General features: G+C 32.1%; 1 protein-coding gene across 1 annotated transcript in view; it reads right to left on the reverse strand.

The window, feature by feature from the left end:
• Positions 1–21204, reverse strand: part of LOC107438919 (uncharacterized) — a 67466-nt gene that overhangs the window by 11500 nt on the left and 34762 nt on the right. Inside the window, exons 9-12 of the mRNA XM_043046557.2 lie at positions 11155–11223; positions 7584–7766; positions 5610–5829; positions 2951–3160 (exon numbers count right to left, since the gene is read on the reverse strand). Coding sequence (XP_042902491.2) covers positions 2951–3160; positions 5610–5829; positions 7584–7766; positions 11155–11223 — 682 coding nt within the window. The remainder of the gene's footprint in view (positions 1–2950; positions 3161–5609; positions 5830–7583; positions 7767–11154; positions 11224–21204) is intronic.

Consider the following 21204-nt stretch of genomic DNA (forward strand, 5'->3'; position numbering starts at 1 on the left):
CTGATGCCACATACACAACGTCACATGATAAAACTCGAGGATAAACTAAAACAATTGCAGGCCAACTGCTACATGCTACAACTTCATGCGAACACTTCACGTCTTCACTCTGACTATCAGATACACCGCGTACCTCGCCATCTGATTGGCTGATCACGGAAGCGAATTTTTGCCCTTTCCCTGCGGTTAACGTCTAGTCAAATAGGCACTTTTCTGTAAAACTGGCGAATTACCGCGAAGAGGGCGCTATCTACCGGAGTGAAAAACTTGCGTCTTCACACTTTACATATTACGCATTACGGTCAAAGAAAGAGTGGACAGCATGAAATTGCAATTAAACAGTGAGTGACGGCACTTCACTCTTTATATGTACACTGTATGGTATGGGATAATGCATTTCATGAAAATTTGGCGACCCCCAAAAAACTTCTAGCGACCCCCACAGGGGTCGCGACCCCTAGTTTGCGCACCACTGGTCTAGACCAGAGGTGTCAAACTCAATTTTCCAGAGGGCCGTATATTAAATTTAGAATGTGTAGGCGGGCCAGATTCAAAAAAATAAAATGTACTGAATTATTATAACATTTTATTTATTTAATTATATAGTATATAATATACGGTTGTTAAAAATCGCATCGAAGTTTAAAAGAGGATAATTATTTTGAGCTCGAGGATCCAGATACTGACTTCTCCTGTTTTTGACAAGCTCATTGATGTCCGGTTTCATATTTGTTGTAATTATTTTAAGAATTGATTGGAAATGTTCATTCGTAAGTCTTGTACGATGTTCATACCTGCCAACTTATAATCCTTTCAAGGATGATATTCCCCAGTGGTAGTAATATAAAATTTAAATTACAATTTTAAGCAGAAAAATTTGCTGTATTTTGTACAAGCTTGTGCGGATTACTACAACAGGGTTACATATTTTTATATATGCTTAATTTTTTTAAAAATAGTGGTGGATCAAAAATATTATAAATTAAGTTTATAAATGCAAGGAACATATAGAAAGCATACATTTTACTACCACTTTAAATATAGAAATAAAATTTTACGATAAATGCGTAAAAGTTGGCAGGTATGGATGTTTGTTCTTATTTATTTTCATGACGGAAAACATCTGCTCGCATAAATAGGTGCGACCCAGCATGCATAGACTCGAAGCGCGTGGAAGATTCCGTTTGCTGCTAGGAAATGGCGTTACTGTCTATCTCTCTCGCTTGTCTAGGCCCGCGCTGCCCTTGAAATTACTTATAAATGTAGTGTGCGCACTTTAAAACGTCTGTAGAGGAATCGAGTGAAGTCTAAAAGCTCTAAAAAACATGATTCTTCTGTCTGTGAGACATTGTGATCGCGGGCCGTATCTTTGACATGACTGGTCTAGACGAAGACGACTGGCAATGCCGATGTGTAAATAAAGAAATAAAAAAAAGAAGGATTGGAAACTACGAATAGAAAATATATTTACGTTACAGTACTATACAAACGCTATACTTTATATTAACGCTATACTCTATACAAACGCGATCACAGTGCCACTGCCTTAAGACGATACAGGCCATTGCGTGGTGTCTGCGAAATGCTTAGTTATCATCTGATATCTTATTTGCGTATAGGCGTTACTTATTTTGCTCTTTAAAAAAAATCCGTTCCCCCCTTTAATTGTTTTCACCAGTGTATATATTACCTATCCTATTTGGCTTTTTGAAAGCGTGTTTAAGTCTTACCTAAATTTTACTGAAATACCAGCTTAAAATTTCAATTGACATTGCATTTCCCAACCCCTAAAAAATAACTACTTTATAATGAGTAAACTTTGGAGGATATGCTGCTCAATTTCAGTAATTAATGTAGAATTTAATATTATTAATATATTTGCGTTAATGATGTTAATGTTCATATTTTTCAATATAAAAGCTAAATGAAATAATTGAGATACCAGTCTTAAACATTTTGAAGAAGAGAAACGTTTCAAAAATGGAACATAGGTGTTATTAATCGGTTAGATATTAATTTGCTCAAGTTTTCGTTCACAATTTTGGGTAAAGTTACTTTTATCGATTCAAATTCTACAGATAGATATTTTAGGCATAAATCTATACCAAACGTTTTTTTCCCACTAAAATATTAATTTATTTCCACTAAAATATTAATTTATAAGCAATCTTTTTTTTAACAGCAAATGTTTAGAAAGGTTTTACATGGCGAAATTGTTATCACAATTTAAAATATCATGCTTGAAGGTTTTATAAATGGCGTCATTTTTACTCATGCAAAATTTGTGTCGACCAAAATGAGCGTCGGAAGTTTAAGGCTTTTTTTTCCTTTTTTAACCCCTTCCTTCTCGCTCCCGTGAAAATGACGGAGTGAGGTTTCGCCCTTTATTTCTCACTCCAGTAAAATTTCCGAGCTGGAGTGTTCAGTAGTAACGAGCCAATAAGAATAAAACTAGTTCATTTCTTTTGCTCGAAAAATATTTTATTTCTCATTTTACACACCAGATGGCAGTACCAGGATATTTTTAAGGTAATTGTATATAGTTAGTTTATTTTAAACTAGATGTCAGCACTAATCAAATACGTGTATTTGGCAAAATAGGCACTTTTATGACAGTTTTCTTGAAAATTAACCTATCGTTAAGAGGTTAATAAACTACAACATTAAAACATTTTTGCATAAATATCACAATATTTCAGAATGGTTTCAAAATTGCTAATATTAAAGCTGAAAAGAAGCTAATAACTTCCTTTCCTCATTCTGACAAATCTGAATTTTGTATGAGTAAAAATAACATCATTTCTAAATCCTTTAAGCATGATCTTTTAAATTGTGCCAACAATTTTGCTACGTTAATTTTCACGAAACATTTGCTGTTAAAATTGTTTACATAGAGTTAGTATAGAAGGATTCGTATTATTTTGTTTTCCATCAATGTGAAGATGCTTACCCGAGCTGCCACCGGCAGTTCTTGCATTATCATATGGATTCTTAGTCATTCCAAATACATGATTGGCACTCTCCCACCACATGCAGTATTCTGGGACATTTGTGACTGTAAGAGGAATGGCACCAGCTTTCCTGTACAGTGCTGCTGTTTTAGAATCTTGTTCAGCTTTTCTATCCTTAAAACACATCGCACCGAAAGTGATTAACAAACCTACATCCGAGATAAATCATTTAATTTAAAACAAGTATTTTTTTTTCATGAAAAATTGGTTTGAATACAATAAATACAAAATACGTTTTAGTTTTTCAGCATATCATGGATGTTTTGAAAATTCAAACTCGTTTCTCAAAAACTTTTATCAATAATGTCTACAATATTCTGTTATTCACATTTTCAAGTTCCGAAGTGGTTTCGATCCGAGTGGGCGCGATCCTGTGCAGTTACGAGTATATGTGCCGTGGATTGATTTTCACAATTATTTTAAAGAACATGTTTACATGAAAGTGAAGGTCTGTGAAACGGCACTGCTTTATCTTTTTAAACACGTTTCACCTCTCCAGGTGATTATTGTATTCATGTATAATTTGTCTATGGAATGAACTCTCCTCGCCATTCGTCTGGAGCAATGGTGATAGATTTATAGGTCTAACTATTTCCAGCAGAGGTGTAGGGTCAAAATTTAAGACATGTTCTGGCTCGGGCCGAAGAGAGAAGCTCCCTTTATTGAAATGTGCTATTTCTCGCTTCCACAGCAGCAGACTACCTTTAGTCTATTGAAAGAAATCTCTTCCTTCCTTTCTCGCCACAAAGTCTATTTTATGCCCAGGGGTGTTCTTTCTATAGACAAACTACACTGAAGAGCCAAAAAAAACTGGTATACCTGCCTAATAGCGTGTAGGGTACCCGCGAGTACGCAGAAGCGCCGCAACACAACGTGGCATGGATTCGATCAATGTGTGAAGTAGTGCTGGAGATAATTGACACCATGAATCCTGAAGGGCTGTTCATAAGTGGGAGTAAGAGGGGGTGGGGTTATCTTCTGAACATCACGTTGGAAGGCATCCAAATATATTCAATAATGTTCATGTCTGGGGATTTTGGAGGCCAGCGGCACTCTTCTGAATTTAGACACTTCCGCTGGCCACCAAAATTCCCTGACATGAACTTTATTGAACATATTTGGGATGCCTTCCAACGTCATGTTCAGAAGATATCCCCAGCCCCTCTTACTCCCACTGGTTTATGGACAGCACTGCAGGATTCATGGTGTCAATTGTCTCCAGCACCACTTCACACATTGATCGAATCCATGCCACGTCGTGTTGCCGCGCTTCTGCGTACTCGCGGGTACCCTACACGCTATTAGGCAGGTATAGCAGTTTTTTTTGGCTCTTCAGTGTGCATTTCTGTTTTATGCAGTGGACATATTCAAATCTGGCTTACAAAGTGGTCAAAGGTTTGGAAAAATTTAAAAAAATTTAAAAAGAGGCGATAAATGTTTTATAATGTTATCGTAAATTTTATAGGCTTTAATTTCACATCAATTTTCGGAATCAGTTGGTCAGTTGTAACACAGATAATTACTTTGCAAATATTTTCAGTTGATAGTAATTTTTTAAAAAAGTTTTAGTTCCTCAATCTTTTCTGGAATGTGGCTACTAATTATTTTCAAATCAAATTTACAATTACCACTTAGGCAGAGTAATAGAAACTTTTCACAGTTCGGGGTTGAAAATTCAAGGCCAAAACTTTGCCAATCCAAAGCAATACGTTAATAAAGCTTTGCCGATCCCTAACTTCACGGGTACAAAACTTAGCTGGTCTAAAACTGCCCCCACTTAGAACTTCTAAATTGACATTGAACATTTTTTTTAATTATTTTTAAATAAAAATAATAAAATAATAATATTTATTTAATATTTTTATTACTATCAATTTATTAAAAATCATTATGTTATTAATAATAATTTAATCAATTAATTAATTAATAATTTTATTTTATTAAAATTAAATTATTTGTAAATTTAAAGCTTTAAAACATTTACTTTTCAAAATTAACCTAACGCTTTTTCTTAAAATTAAACATTTTGTTAAAATAGCAACATTAAGCAATAAATTAATTATGCATTGGAAGTTATTAAAATTCGATAAAGCACGAAATATTTTCATTAAAATTAATACATAAATAAATTATTCAAAAGGAAATTTTCTTACAAATAAAACGAAAAAATTAAGCTTGTAACACAAATTTCTTTAAATAACATGAAGCTTTTTTTCGTCCATTTTTTTTACTAAAATTATAAAATATAAAAAATAAAAAAAAACATTTAATTCAGTATTTTAAATTTTATTAAAATTAAATTATGAGCTGAAATTATTAACATTTTCAAATCTATACAACTTATTTTATTAAAATTAACTTGTAATTAATGTTATGTTGATTAATTATAGATTTCCATTCAAAGTTTTGTCCACGCGAAGTTTTATCCCCGTGAAGTTTTGTCCTCGTGATGTTTTGTTCAAGCGAAGTTTTAGCCGCCAAGTTTACCAATTCGATTTCATGGTTGGTTTTAATTTAATCGATATTATGGTTCAGTAGAACCTTCATTTTTAACTATGTCGTTTTTAAGTGCATTTAATGAAAATATGATAATTTTACCTTTAACACCGATTGCTTCTTTGCATGTAAATGGAACTCCCAAAAGTGGTGTATCTTCAGCTATTGAGGATTCACATTTCCATGTTGTAGCTAGATATGCATCGACATTCTTCGCGTCTTCTAAGGCTTCGTCATATCGTTCGTCAGTGACAGCGTTTATAAAGGGATGGACTTGTTTGGATCTCTCAATATAGGCTCTGACAACTTCTTCACACTTCATCTGAAATATTTATTGTTCTACGGTAAGTGTCTATGCTATAAGATGGCCAAAATTTAATACAAAATTATAGTACATTGATAAGATAATGTTAATTACATTTTTACAATAGAACTAAATACTTATTGGGAAGTAATGACAAAAAATGAATTTTCTATTCTCTGGATTCTATTTTAAGTACATAAACCTTTTCTGGACAGGTGAGTCATGAATGTGTTCGTACAGAATCAGAATCAGGAGTAACAAAATTAAAAAGCGGTAGCTCAAGCTTGGGCATGGCTTATTTTTTATAGTCTTATTTTTGCTTTCATTTTAATTCCAACATATCTTATCAATGCCACTTAAAAGTGTAACTATATAATTTTTTATTTTGAATTAAGTAGTGATTCATTAAGTAAATCAAACTATTGTTACTACTTCTCTCAACTAATGTGCTATAGAAATATTTTGCTTTCCAGTTTTACTTATTTTACCCTGATTGCACCATTTTGAGAATGCATATATGACTCCTCCGTCGAGAAGTGGTCAACAGCAAAAAATATTTATAATTTAATAGTAAAATAAAATAGTTTGATGACGGTGATTATTTCCCATTAAATGTTATAATAGCAACTGGCCCAATATTCAAACCGTTAACCCTTTCTGGAACAGTAAATTTTGATTAAAGAGTTTCAACTGGACATTAGCAAGCATTAACAAAAATAAAATTCTACACACATGGGTATAAGATACACATTAGCTCTGCCTATCAGTATCCACATATGTTAGCTTAGTTAATCTGTCATAAGAGATATCCTTATTTCCACCTTTTACCAAATGGTGGGATAATTAATTTCACTCCTATTTGCTGAAATTTTAAATTATGTTACTTTGGTGTTCAAAATTAAGAGATTAGCTGGATTATCTTCCGAATTGATGCACAAATTTTAATAAAGTTTGATATTAGCATAGGTCGAAATAGGCATAAAAAGTGCCTCTGAACAGTTATAATATACGCCACACTCTTTTGAGTCAAAAAATATGAAACAGGTAATTACAAATACGGTAAAAAAATCTTTATGTTGGTGAAGCTTCTCTCAAAAAACATACATCATACATTCCGGATTTCAAATTGGAAATAAGGGAATTTAATAGCTTCTGAGTCCAACTTGCTTAGCTACGTTGTTTTCAGATCATCAATGGAGTCAAAAAGGTATGGCGATTTTCATTAGCCGCCCTCCTAGTGCGTCCTAGTTACGATATGTGAGGTTGATGTCTGGTGATCTGACTGGCAAATCTATCTGGCGAAGAGTCTCAGAAATTGGTAAAACAGATTAAACCTACATGGCCATGCATTGTCGTAGAAGGAAATGCATTATAGGAGACTGCACCCTTGAAAAAGCTAACAAAGAGCTTTAAGATTTTCATAAGATTTCAACGCTCTGAAAGAGATAGAGTGTTCTGCAGATAGTCAGCTTGATGACTGGCCAAGCCATCAGACTTTCATTGTCATGAATGTCAATTTTTCGGATATTGGCAGGTACCATGTTTTCTTCAAATGAAAGTAATAAATGACACTAGAAATCTCCTTAAACATTGAACAAAAAATCAAGATAAATAGCAATTTTGTAACTCTTAGTAATATATTTCAAAAGGTAAGACGTTTTTACTTTAAGATCAGTAAGATTACTATTATAAAATGAAAATTTTCGTTGCATGAAATATTAACTATCTTTAGAGCATTGTGTAAATTGAAGATTTCTGTATTCTTTTTTTACCTCTTTTTTGCGAATTCTCTCTGCGAGTTCTGTAGCTGACATCAGGAGAATAGCATTTTTGATGGGAGGGAGGATCTTAGATCGACCCATGACCAGATGGTAAATGAAATCTAAAACGTAATCGGATACGGGCCATGTTAACGTCACAAGTATGCGTACCAAATCCGCAAAAAACTGAGAAATCTAAGGGAAAAATAGTTAAATAAATATAGTTAATATTAATAAAAAAATTTCGTAGCCTAGAAATATATAAAAATGATTCGTTTTTTAAAAAGTAGAAGACATGTTGTTCATGTTTCATTTTCAGAAGCTTTCTGTTTTAAATTATAGCTATTGAATACGAAAAGAATTGGAAATGTGCTGTCTGACGCTATCTGCTGCTGAAAAAAACTGTGAAACAACGTTTCTTGCTTCATGTCAGAATTTAATCTAAATAGTTGGACTGGTATTCTTTACATTTGTCGTTCGACTGTGTTACATTAGCGTCGCAAATAGTTGTTACAGTGAAACTTCCAGGAAAGACCACCTCCATGTAGCGACCCCCTCTATATTACGACAACTTTTGGGTGGCAAGGAATTTTTTCTATAGACTTTGTGTCGAAGAAAACGTTCAGGAGAGACCATCAAAACTCCCAGAGATCGGACAAACCATTGCACCAAATGTGAAGAAGATCAAATAAGGAAACTCGAAAAAATATCAAAACAAAGAATATTAACAAAACAAATAAAGTAGATCAAAATGTATTTGAAATGTTTGTGCTGGGCTGTTATTAAGACAGCTCTTTTGGACTATCACTGAAATAGACCTACACCGAAGAACCATTACATTATGACCACCCTGCTAATAACATGTAGGACCACCTTTAGCCCTCAAAACTGCTAGCACGTGCCGTGGCATTGGTTCCACAAGGTGCTGATAGGTAGTCTGAGGTATCTGGTACCAAGCGCTCACCAACTGGTCCTGCAATTCCTTCACATTGCGAGGGGGTAGCACGGCAGCACGAATTTGGTTTTTCAAGTAGGACCACAGATGCTCTATTGGATTAAGGCCAGAAGAATTTGGGGGGCAAGACATGACTTGAAAGTCACTGGAATGTTCCTCGACGATTCGATCCTTATGGCATGGTGCATTATCTTGCTGGTAAACACCATCCCCAGCAGGAAAAACTGTTGCCATGAATGGGTGAACCTGGTCTGCAACTATGTTCAAGTAGCTTACAGACGTCAGGGATTGTTCTATGAGGATTATGGGTCCTAATGTGCCCCATGAAAACATTGTTCCTGGGCAAGAAACCATGAAAACCTGGGCTAGCCCATTGTTATAGATGGAGGGTGGTCATAATGTAATGGCTCTTTGGTGTATAACCTCAAGTAGTTGTCAGAGTGCACAGTGATTATTTTTTGATTATTATTCACAATGATTTCTTTAGAGTCGAAAGTTAAATTAGAAAAGTTAATTAGTTAAATGAGTTATTTTATAAAAAAAAATAAGCATCTTAAACAAATAAACCTCTTCTCATTTTTATAAGCTAACTAATTTTTATGATATAAAATCAAATGCAAACTTAAACATAAAACATAATTGTTTATTTATTTAAACTAATTCTATCATTTATAATTTTACTTTATTTTATAATCGTCGTTGAACAGATGACCCAATTTTTTGGATTTACGACTACTATTGTATAACTTCGTAGTTTTGTAATTTTGAAGCCAATCAAGAGCACAAGGGAACTCCTGGATCAAGTATTGGGAGAAATTTGCTTTCGTGGAGCACTTTTTGATGAAACTAACGCGCATTTGCGTTACTTGGAGAGGAGGACCACGAGACCTCACAAGGTTAGCCCGGCGACCAGGAGTCTCTAACCCACGATCTGTCTACCACTGAGGATATTTTACGTCAGCACTGTGGTCGGTGCAAGCCAGATGCGGAAGTCGTATCGATCAGACATCGCTAAGATTTGAAAACGGTTCACCTCATTGGAAGGCGAACGTTCTATCCCTTGATTCATAATTAATCATTTTGTTTTTACACAAATAATTAGATCAGTAGGGATCATTTTATTGACTCTAAATTTTATTCATTGATCCGGTTTTCATGATGCCAATACAAGTGACATTTCCGCACGAAGAAAATGACACTGCAAAAATTAAAATCGTTTGCGAAAAATCATGTACCTTCGATAACATTTCGAAGACAATGGAAGTTACCCTTAAGAACGACCAACCTAAGAACGGCCATTTTTCTGTGGAACAGAGAGTGGTCGCTCCAGAGAGGTTTCGTTGTATTTTGTAACTTAATTTTTCCCGATTTTCGGAGTAATCTGTTGGCGAACTTGGTAACTAATTTAAAAACTTGGTGAGAATAAATCTTCTGGTTTCCTAAGCAGAACGCATAAACGCATTTCCATCCCCTAATGCTTATTTTTAATTAATTTTTCAAATTACTGGTCATTTTGGGTTGCCGTTTACAGGCGACTAGAGACAGGTGACTTAGAGGAAAATTGCTAGTGGGGCCATGGGCCAACATGGACTGTAATGCCATGGAGTTAGTTTAGTTAGTTTACATTTCATACACGATACATGTTTATACATGTTTGAATTTCTTGATTTCATTCATGTTGATTTCATTCTTACATGTTTACATTACACAACGATACATGTTTACATTTCTTGATTGTAAAAGCTGACTTTCTGTTTGTTTATATTTCATAACCTCTCTCCTTCTCAATAATAGAATTGCCAAATTCTCATTGAAAAGAGTTGCTACATTTACTATTTTCTTCTGCTTTTTTCTGCTTTAAAGAAGTTTTCTTCCTTTAATTAATGCATTGATTATTATTTATCGCAGTTGGATAAGGATATACGGTAGAGTGGAACGAAAATAATATTTTCGATAATTGAAAAACCCTGCTTTTTAAAAGTTGAATGGATACATCTTTTCATAAAGGATATTTATAAATTCATTTAGTGAAATATATTGGCATTAAAATACTGTACATAATTATCTTTCTCAGAATTTTTAGAAACGAGTTCCATAGTTGAAAGTGAATTACTGGCGATTTTAAGTTGTTTATGTGTTTTGTCACATTTGTAGTCACAAAATTTTTCTTTTAATGGCAATGCAAGAATTTGAAAAATTGAATTGTCTGAATTATCTTACTGAATTGGCTAAAATATCTTATAACAATATTAAAAATAAAACATTTTTTATTGATATATCATTAATTGTGATTTTAATAAATAAATTAACAATTCATTTGCCTCATCACGAATTACAGCAACTTCGACGATATTGGCTGAACAAGTATTGCTATTCAAATTAAGTATGAAGTAAACGTTCAACTGAAAACGATTATTTTGTTGATTAATATCAGGAATTTGCTTATTACATTAAAATTTATTTCTAAGTCTATAAAATTATATGAATATAAAGTAAATAAACTTTCGACTAACAATGATAATTTTGTTGTTGAATATCAGGAATTTAATTTAGCATTGCATTAAAATAATTAACAAGACTTTAAAACCATATGAACATAAAGTAAGAAAATATGAAAAATATATTTACTAGTTTCACAAGTCTTGCCATTATTTCAGCGTTCGAGACTTTTACTTTTAAAGAGGATTCATCTTCGTCCTAAAAGATATAGACAATGAAACGAAAATTGAATTCGCTTCCTCATTTTTTACAGTTATTAAGATTTTGACTCCACGCGCTCGAGAAATTTGCAATAAATTTGATGATGGCAATGTAATAATGAGCTTAAAAACTTCGTGAAAATGATTCGCACGTGAAATGATGAGCTTTAAAACTTCGATGTTTTGCTTTCCTCAAAAATTATTTAAAATAAAGTAAACAGAAAGTTAATGTTTTTAAAATTGCCACAAGGAAGTAACTTTAAAATATTAGTTTGAAGAAATTTAACTTCAAGTAAACAAGTTTTGTTATTCTACCTTTAACTTTAACAGCATGTTGAACACCACGCTAATTTTACATGACTTGCCATCTGGCCACGGTAAATAACTACGAACTAAATTTGCAAATATTAGACGGATTTTGCTATTTTTTTAGAAGGTGTATCATGATCTATCCGACAAAAGTGGTGAATTATATAAGCCTACGAATTGTTTAAGAATAGTGGTGGATAAAAATCTACTAAATTGAATTTATTAAACCAAGAATCACAATAATTAAGTAAATTTTGAATTAATTTTCTGCAATTCCATAAGAGAGTGTAAATTTTATAGTTCTATATCATGTTATACGATGTCAGCCAGCTGTTTTTCGCGGCCTATGTGAAAGGTCAGCGTCAGCAAGTGGTGGCAGAAGCAGCCTAAATGTAATTTCAGCGTCAACCACCGGTGGTTGACGCGGCCTAAATGTAATTTCAGTGCCAGCCACCGGTGGCTGACGCGGCCTAAATGGAAAGTCCAGTGTCAGCCACCGATGGCTGAACCGGCGATCAACGTGTTAAATGTGGCTCCGGTGAAAAAGACAGACTTATTTTTTGTTTTTATTTTAATTTTAACACATCAAATGGATGCTAGTTCAAAGTGTAACTATACAATTTTAACCTTGAACTAAGTAACTAACTATTAAAACCCCGCCCACAAATAAACTGCTGAAGAAATAGCTTTCTTACTACTTTCATCTTTTTTACACCAATTGCTGCCACCTTGAGAATGCTTGCATGATTCGTTCGATTCGAAGAGGTTAATGTTACAGTTAACAAGAATCGCCGATTCCAAAAGTTAAAAATCTCATAACTTCGACATTTAATAGTGGCAACCATGCAGAGATGCCAACTTGCGCCGCTTTGTAAAAATTATTTTCTTATGGTAACAAAATTTAAGTTATTTTTAGTTTAGCAATTTTCCTCTTAAGTAATTTTTCCACCGCTACATATCAAAAATTAAAAGTATGATATAAAATGCAACTTTAATACATATTTATCATTATGAAATTTTTAAAGAGTATGTGTGATTATACTTATTTTACGAGTTTTACAATATAATTTTATAGCGATTTATTAAAACTTATGAAGAAAGTGGAGCATTTGATTTTGCATCCATACTTCATTGCAGTTATCTCGTGGTGACATTTTTAAGGAGTGGGCGTAATTATCCTTATTCTGCACCTTTTACTACTTAATTTACTACAGCCTTATTAAAACGTTCGCAGACGTACTTGTAACTTCTGAATGAAAATTTATTCCTTGCGTGGACAGCGTAAAGCTGAAACAAACATAATTGGGAAGAAACATATAAATTGGGAAGAAATGAGAAGTTAACTTCGGATAATTCATTGCAAAAAATTGTTCTACATTTTTGTTTTAATTTTACTTATCAATTCACGCAGGCTCAAAAATAATTTAGAGTTTCTTTTTATAGCTTTAATAGATTTCTTAATTACCGGAAAAGACAGATGCGTTTTATCGACAAAGATTGGCCAGATGTGATTTTATTCTTTATTTTCTCTTTTTTCGCTTTGGTTTTTATTCATTTGGGAGTTTATATTAAATTAAGGTTTTATGAGTTTATGACATAATATAGAACATATTGTACTTTCTAATACTAAAAATTAGAGTTTTTATACTATATTATTTTATATAATCATCTTGAGCATAAATTGAATTAAGTGTTTATGAATCAATTTAGTATATTTTTGTAATTTTATTTTAAAAAGAGTGTCAGCATACATACAAAGATAGATTAAAATATCCAATAAGCAAGCAAAGTGATTCGAAAGAAACTGCGACAACAGTTCCGGGGTTTGACAAGCGCAGTGAGCATGGGGTTGAACCCCCTAGTATTCTATACCAGAATCACAATTCCTACTTTGAATTAGTAATCTCAACTACTAGTTGAATGATAAATTATTGTTTTTTAAAATTATTTTATGGACTTAATGAAGTCTTTTTTAAATCGTTTGATTACTTTTTTTAAAAAAATTTTATTCTATAAAATGCTTTGATGGTTTTTCTTTATCAGTATTTTCAAGTCAAGTGTTTTGAGAGTTCATAAAGACAGAAATATATTTATTTGGAGATTTACATGGTATTTTTTTTTTCAAGAAGAAAAAATTCTGAGGTGTATCATAGAATTTGTTCGCAAAAGATATAAAAGTACAATATGTCCTCAAAAATTTCTTAATTATTTAATTAGCTACTTTCGGCATAACAATTAAACAAAAATAATAATAATATGATTCCAGATGCAATAGTCTCCCTTACACTAAAGTATTATATAATAGTGTTTTAACCCCTTAACGATCGGTTAATTTCCAAGAAAACGGTCATAAAAGTACCTATTTTTATTATCCCTGTATCCCTGATTAGTGCTGACATCTAGTTTAAAATAAACTATCTATAATTACCTTAAAAATATCCTACTGCTATCTGGTGTGTAAAATGAGAAATACATTTTTTTCCGGGCAAAAGAAATGAATTAGTTTTATTCTTATTGGCGCGTTACTACTGAACACTCCAGCCCGGAAACATCACGGGAGCGCAAAATTAAGGGCGAAACCTCACCCCGTCATTTTCACGGGAGCGAGAAGGAAGAGGTTAATGAGTTTATTTGATCAGTTATTCATGAAAATTCAGTTTTTTCACGAAAATTCTCAATGGCTGTAATCGTCACTTACTCCTTCCCACATTTTTGTTATTTTCCCCCACAAACAGAGAAAATTAAAATAATAGATATGTTATCTGGAATGCTGCATCTTTTATTCGATATATTATTGAATAATGGGATGCCGGCAAGTGACGTAGTATGTGTATCTCGATCCTAATTGTCTGTTGAAGAGTGGCATTTCTTTACGTTTTCAACAGTTCTTTCCATTCTATTTCGAGTAAGCCTAACCCGTCAATTTTCAATTCTGATAAGTGACATTCTATTTTCTTTCCCTAAGATTCTTTAACAAAGATTTCAATTCTTTCACTACATATTTCTTACTTAACACAAAGACTGGCTCGAAGCCATGTACAGCATAAACAAAGTAGCAAAGTGCATGGAAGTTGTCAGGTACGCAAAAATATATCACGGTTTCAATAAAATACATAAAGAAATAATAAATCTATGTAATGTAAAAGGCGTAGAAGAGGAATAATTGCATTTTAACAAATTAGATTTGCGATATGGTGTTGTATCTAAATAACTTTCTAACTTATGTAAAGACATTTGACTTTAAAACACTATCTTGTTTATAAATACCATCTTGTTTGTAAGCGATCAGCTGACGCTGAGGTCATAGGTCACGTGTCTGGGTATCAGTGATCATCTTCTGATCGAGTTTCAAGCACCCAATTAACAAATAAATGCACTAGTTTACTTTGTACTATTGATGTTATTTTTATATAAATTAAAATGTTAAGGACCAGTGTGTCTACCGGTCACGAATATTTTCGTGACCTTTATTCCAAATTCGATAATTTTCAAGAATTTTTAAGATGCAATTTCTCAAACGAATCTCATATTGAGGAATAGGAATTAGACTTTTAAAGGAAGTGGTAAACCTTAGGAAAATGTGCCATAGGTTTGCCATAAAAAATGGCATAGGATATTCCTATGGGGTTTTGCTTATGGTAAAATTTTGCCATACATGTATGCCAAAATTTTGCCTTATAAAAAATGCCATAGGATATTCCTATGGGGATTTGCCTATGGCAAATTTTTGCCATACGTATATGGCAAAAGTGCATGGCAAACTTTTACCATAGGCAAAACCCCATAGGAATATCCAATGGCATTTTTTTATATNAATTGGGTATAATATGAAAAAAGCACAACTACTTTCACTTACTAGGAATAACATTTACCTTTTAGTTTAATTAATAAACTGAGTTTTAAATATGCTTACTAAATTAATAAACTTCGATAAAACAACAATATAAATTATTTCCAAAGGAACTAGACTAATACAATTTCAACCTAGCGAGTAGCGACTTATAACAAGACACTTCGTTTGATGCTTTTACTTGTTGCTTGAAATCAGGTTCGCAGAAAATGCTGTTTACTAGTTAAATTTAGTAGGAATAACACGATCTGTGACGTAGGCTATAGTATACCCAATGGCTGCCACCTTGAGAATGCTTGCACGATTCGTTCGATTTGAAGAGGTTAATGTTACAGTTAACAAGAATCGCCGATTCCAAAAGTTAAAAATCTCATAACTTTGACATTTAATAGTGGCAACCATGCAGAGATGCCAACTTGCGCCACTTTGTAAAAAATATTTTCTTATGGTAACAAAATTTAAGTTATTTTTAGTTTAGCAATTTTAATCTTAAATAATTTTTCCACTGCTACATATCAAAAATTAAAAGTATCATATAAAATGCAACTTTAATACATATTTATCATTATGAAAGTTTTAAAGAGTATGCATGATTATACTTATTTTACGAGTTTTGCAATATAATTTGATACCGATTTATTAAAACTTTTGCAGAAAGCGGAGTACGTATTTCATTTTACATCCCTACTTTATCTCGTGGTGGCTTTTTTAAGGAGTGGGAGTAATTATCCTTATTCTACACCTTTTACTATTTAATTTACTACAGCCTTATTGAAACGTTTGCAGAAAGCGGAACAGTTGGCTACCCTTATCATACAAGAAACTTCTTTTTTACAATCATGAATCTGTATATTGAGGAAAATTATTGGTATAATTATATGAAATCTAATGGTAAAAATGTTAAACCATCTATATTTATATTTCTTTTGCACGACTTCAAGAAAGTCGCCATTTCTAATTCGCGCTATCAAAAAAGAACTGAAATATCAAGAGAATGAGCTGTCATAAGCATAAACACTTAAACGTACTTGCAATTTCTGAATGAAAATTTATTCCTCGCTTGGACAGTGAAAAGCTGAAACAAACTGAATTCAGCTTTCCGCTGTCAATTGGAAAGAAATGAAGAGTTAACAGAGGATAATTCATTTCAAAAAATTGTTCTACATTTTTGTTTTAATTTTACTTATCTATTTACGCAAGTTTAATAATAATTTCGAGGTTTTTAGTAGCTTTAATAGGTTTCTTAATTACCGGGAAAGACATGCGTTTTATCGACAAAGATCGGGCAGATGTGATTTTATTTCTTATTTTCGCTTTGGTTTTTATTCATTTGTGAGTTTATGTTAAATTAAGGTGTTTTGAGTTTATGACATAATATAGAATAAATTGTACTGTCTAATGCTGAAATGTATAGTTTTTGTACTATATAATTTCATATAATCTTGATGAGCATAAATTGAATTAAGTCTTTATAAACCATTTTAGCGTATTTTTAGAACTTCATTTTAAAAAGAGAGTCAGCATGCATTCAAGGCACGACTAAAATATCCAATAAGCTAGCGAGGCTATTCGAAAGGAACTGCGAAAACAGTTCAGGGGTTTGACAAACGCAGCGAACATAGGGTTGAACCATGTTGAACCCTCTAGTTTTTTATATAACTAGCTTAAAGTAGCACCAGAGTCACAATTCCTGCTCTGCAGTAGTAATCTTAACTACTAGTTAAATGATAAATTATCGTTTTCTTTTACTATTTAATGGACTTAATGAAGTCTTTTTTAAATCGTTTGATTATTTTTTTTTTCAAATTTTAATTCTATAAAATGCTTTCATGGTTTTTCCTTATCAGTATTTTTAAGTGAAGTATTTTGAGAGTTCATAAAGCTAGATTATTTGGAGATTTACAACATGGTATTTTTCTACCTCAAGAAAAAGAAATTCTGAAGAGTATCATAAAATTCGTTTGCAAAAGATATAAAAGTACAATATATCCTCAAAAATTTCTGAATTATTTAATTTACTACTTTCTGCATAAAAAAAATATGGTTCCAATTGCAATAGTCTCCCTTACACTAAATTATTATATAATTGTGTTTCAATGAGTTTATTTGATCTGTTATTCATGAAAATTCAGTTTTTTTACGAAAATTCTCGATGGCTATAATCGTTACTTACTCATTACCACATTTTTTTCTCTTCCCACACAAACAGAGAAAAATAAAATAATAGATATGTTATCTGGAATGTTACATCTTTATCTTATACTAGGAGGCTTCGCCCCCTGCTCGCTGACGCTCGCCAACCCCCGAGAATTGCTACGCAATCCTATGTGGTCCACGCCGTGAACCATGGCTCGCTGCGCTCGCTCGCCAATGAACACAATGTTCTAGCACAAAGACATAATATATTATCATCAAAGACATAGTATTTTATCATCAAAGACATAGTATTGTACTTATGTAGAAGAATTCTACCAATGTTCTTATTGGCTTTTAAAAAAGTATATTAGCTATTTAGATTGTACATGGTGAAAAAATCAAAACATTAGCTAAATAAGAAACATATTAGCAAAATAAATTATCAAATATTGCTTCACTAATATTTTGCATTTTAAAGCGTGAAAATTCAATGCATAAATAAACGCGAAATATAAAAAAAATTCAATGCATTCAATACAAACACTTAAACGTTTTTTAGACGTTTAGGTAGCTCTCAGTAGAAAAATATCAATTCAACAGCGGCCTTTTAAAGCATTCTCACTTCAATTAATTAATTAATTCCTAATTGAGTTTAAATTAAATATTGTCATGTTTTTAGTGCATGAATCTGAATTGAACAACCTGATAATGCTCACTCTGGTTATTGTTATCTGGTTGCTCACTACGTGCTCTTGCGCGCCGAATCTAATAAATTAAAAATGAAAACTGTTGCCAGCGCGAGAAAAGAAATATCATCGGTTTTATTGATACATACATACGTACGTATTAGCGTTTTATATAATATAGATACTATTGATAATGGGATGCTTGCAAGTGACGTAGCGCGGGTATCTGGATCCTAATTGTCTGTTGAAGAGTGGCATTTCTTTACGTTTTCAACAGTTCTTTCCATTCTATTTCGAGTAAGCCTAACCCGTCAATTTTCAATTCTGATAAGTGACATTCTATTTTCTTTCACTAAGATTCTTTAACAAAGATTTCAATTCTTTCACTATATATTTCTTACTTAACACAAAGACTGGCTCGAAGCCATGTACAGCATAAACAAAGTAACAAAGTGCACGGAAGTTGTCAGGTACACAAAAATATATCACGGTTTCAATAAAATATTAAATCTATGTAATGTAAAAGGCGTAGAAGAGAAATAATTACATTTTAGCAAATTCGATTTGCGATCTGGTGGTGTATTTAATTAACTTTCTGACTTATGTGGAGAGACTTGACTTTAAAACACTATCTTGTTTATAAATACCATCTTGTTTATAAACGATCAGCTAACACTGAGGTCATAGGTCAGGTGTCTGGGTATCAGTGATCATCTTCTGATCGAGTTTCAAGCACCCAATTAACAAATAAATGCACTAGTTCAATTTGTACTAATGTTATTTTTTTTATAAATTGAAATGTTAAGGACCAGTGTGCCTACCGGTCACGAATATTTTCGTGACCTTTATTCCAAATTCGAGGATTTTCAAGAACTTTTACGATGCAATTTCTCAAACGAATCTCATATCGAGGGATAGGAATTATACTCTAAGATTAAGTGATAATTAACAGAAGAAAGTAGTAAATAACAACTCCACAAAAAGGTGTTTTTGTTGGAGACGGTAGATACTATGAGAACAGCTTGTCGTCATTTACAGCAACGTGTTAAAGTATCAAAAAGAAGATTCTATTAGCTTTCTGACTAGTTAATTTTGATAATTAAACTTCTCAGCAAGTTAAATTTTTTTAATTATCATTATTGTTTTTCATTTTTTGTGTATGTGTAAATTGAATGCAATAAAAAAAATCACCGGTGACAAATAAACAACCGACTGATGCAGTAATGCCGAAGCTTGGCTATTGTTTGGTACTCAGCTAACGTACAAGTAAATATTATTATTATTAATAGTTATTGAAAATAATAATAATGAAATAATAATAAAACTGTGACAAAATACCACTACTACTACTATTTATAATAATAACAATAAAACAAAAATAGATCTTGCTCTTCAGTTTTGAAAATAAAATTGTTACACTAATGTAATTCGCCTCTTGTAACTTAAAATATGTTTGTAAAAAAACTATTGAGATACCAAGTAATTTTTTTTTCATTTCACGCTATTCAATCATTACTAATAAATATGATTGCTGTGGTTAGTTCCTCTTATAACTAAATATTTTAAATTTAATCATATTCCCATCTTTTACTGCACTTATACAATTACTTGATCTTACCTAAACCGGATGTGTTGATTTCATATCTGAAATTAGTTTTGTTAGGAAAGCTACAGATCTTTTTTAAAACCATATTTTTATTTAGTTTATTTTTTGTCTGAATGTACAAGTTTATAAAGAACGTATAGATTTTTATACATGTAGATACACTTGTCTTCTCCTTAGAAAATAACACTTAAGACGAAAAACACATGATATTAACTTATCGCATCATGAACTGAAATGTATTATTGCTTTCTTCCCACCACACCTTACGTAGCAGATAAGTGGTTACGCCTTGTTTTCACTTGTTTAATATATTTTTAACCAGGTATAACATATTCTTAACAATGATATAAAAATTCTTGGTTAAGAATATGTTATTAAATTGCATAAAAACAGTTACTTGTAAAGAGAAACTGATTGAAGATTTGATATCAGATCAGTTTAAAAATTGCATGCAATAGAAAAAATTGCATTTCAGTAATATTGTTTCAATGCAAAACTTTTTTAATGTTCCAAGTGACAAAGCATATAGCTGTGTCAACCAACCGCAGAATATTGACAATTCTCACAATGTTTTTAAAAATTCTAACAAATGAAAAGTCAATTTGAATTAAAAAAAGTAGAATTCTGAAATACAGGACTGCCGAGCTTCAACGCTTTGTGAGAAATTTTCTTCTCGTGGTAGCAAAGTTTATGTTTTGATCTTTATTTATTAAATTTGGTGAGTTATCTTCCGCACCACTACATGTGGGTGGTTCAAAAGTTCTTATGAAAAGCTGCTTCTTTTCCAGTTCATTTGAGGCGAGGCTTTTAAAATGGTGACAAAATAACCCAAAATCTTAAAGCTTTAGTTTTTGATTGTCTATTACGCTAGAAAATATTTTGCAAAAGGCGTAGCAATTGGCAGCCCTAGAAATATGAGGAAAGTGCACATAAATTAGTTTTGGCTAATCGAATTAAGTATTTTATAGTGACGTCAGATCAGTCATTTATAAATAGGCATTACTTTTTTAACTGTTAACTGCCTTAAGACAAGCAATGTTTACAGTCCGTAGGCAGTTTATTTCATATCTTTCAGCTACTATGGCTGCTAGGTAAGTTATGTGCCAAGTCACATAACGCGAAACATACTATATAAAATTATTAAGAACAGTGCATAAGCATTTGAAATTAAAAAAGAAAAGGGTTCTTGTGTAAAATAGTTGAAGAATTTTTGTCAAAATCAAAGCAAATAATGCCAACCAACAAGAATTTTCGCTAATACTACAATAACTATAATAATTAGAATAATAACTGTAAACCAAATACATGGTTATTCTTTAAAGGTTATTCATTGAAATAGCTATAGTATGTTATAATATAATAAATTTAAAGTATTTTGTGTTTAGTTATTTT

Source organism: Parasteatoda tepidariorum, chromosome 9 (genome assembly GCF_043381705.1).
Source record: "Parasteatoda tepidariorum isolate YZ-2023 chromosome 9, CAS_Ptep_4.0, whole genome shotgun sequence".
In the NCBI taxonomy this organism is placed as follows: domain Eukaryota; kingdom Metazoa; phylum Arthropoda; class Arachnida; order Araneae; family Theridiidae; genus Parasteatoda; species Parasteatoda tepidariorum.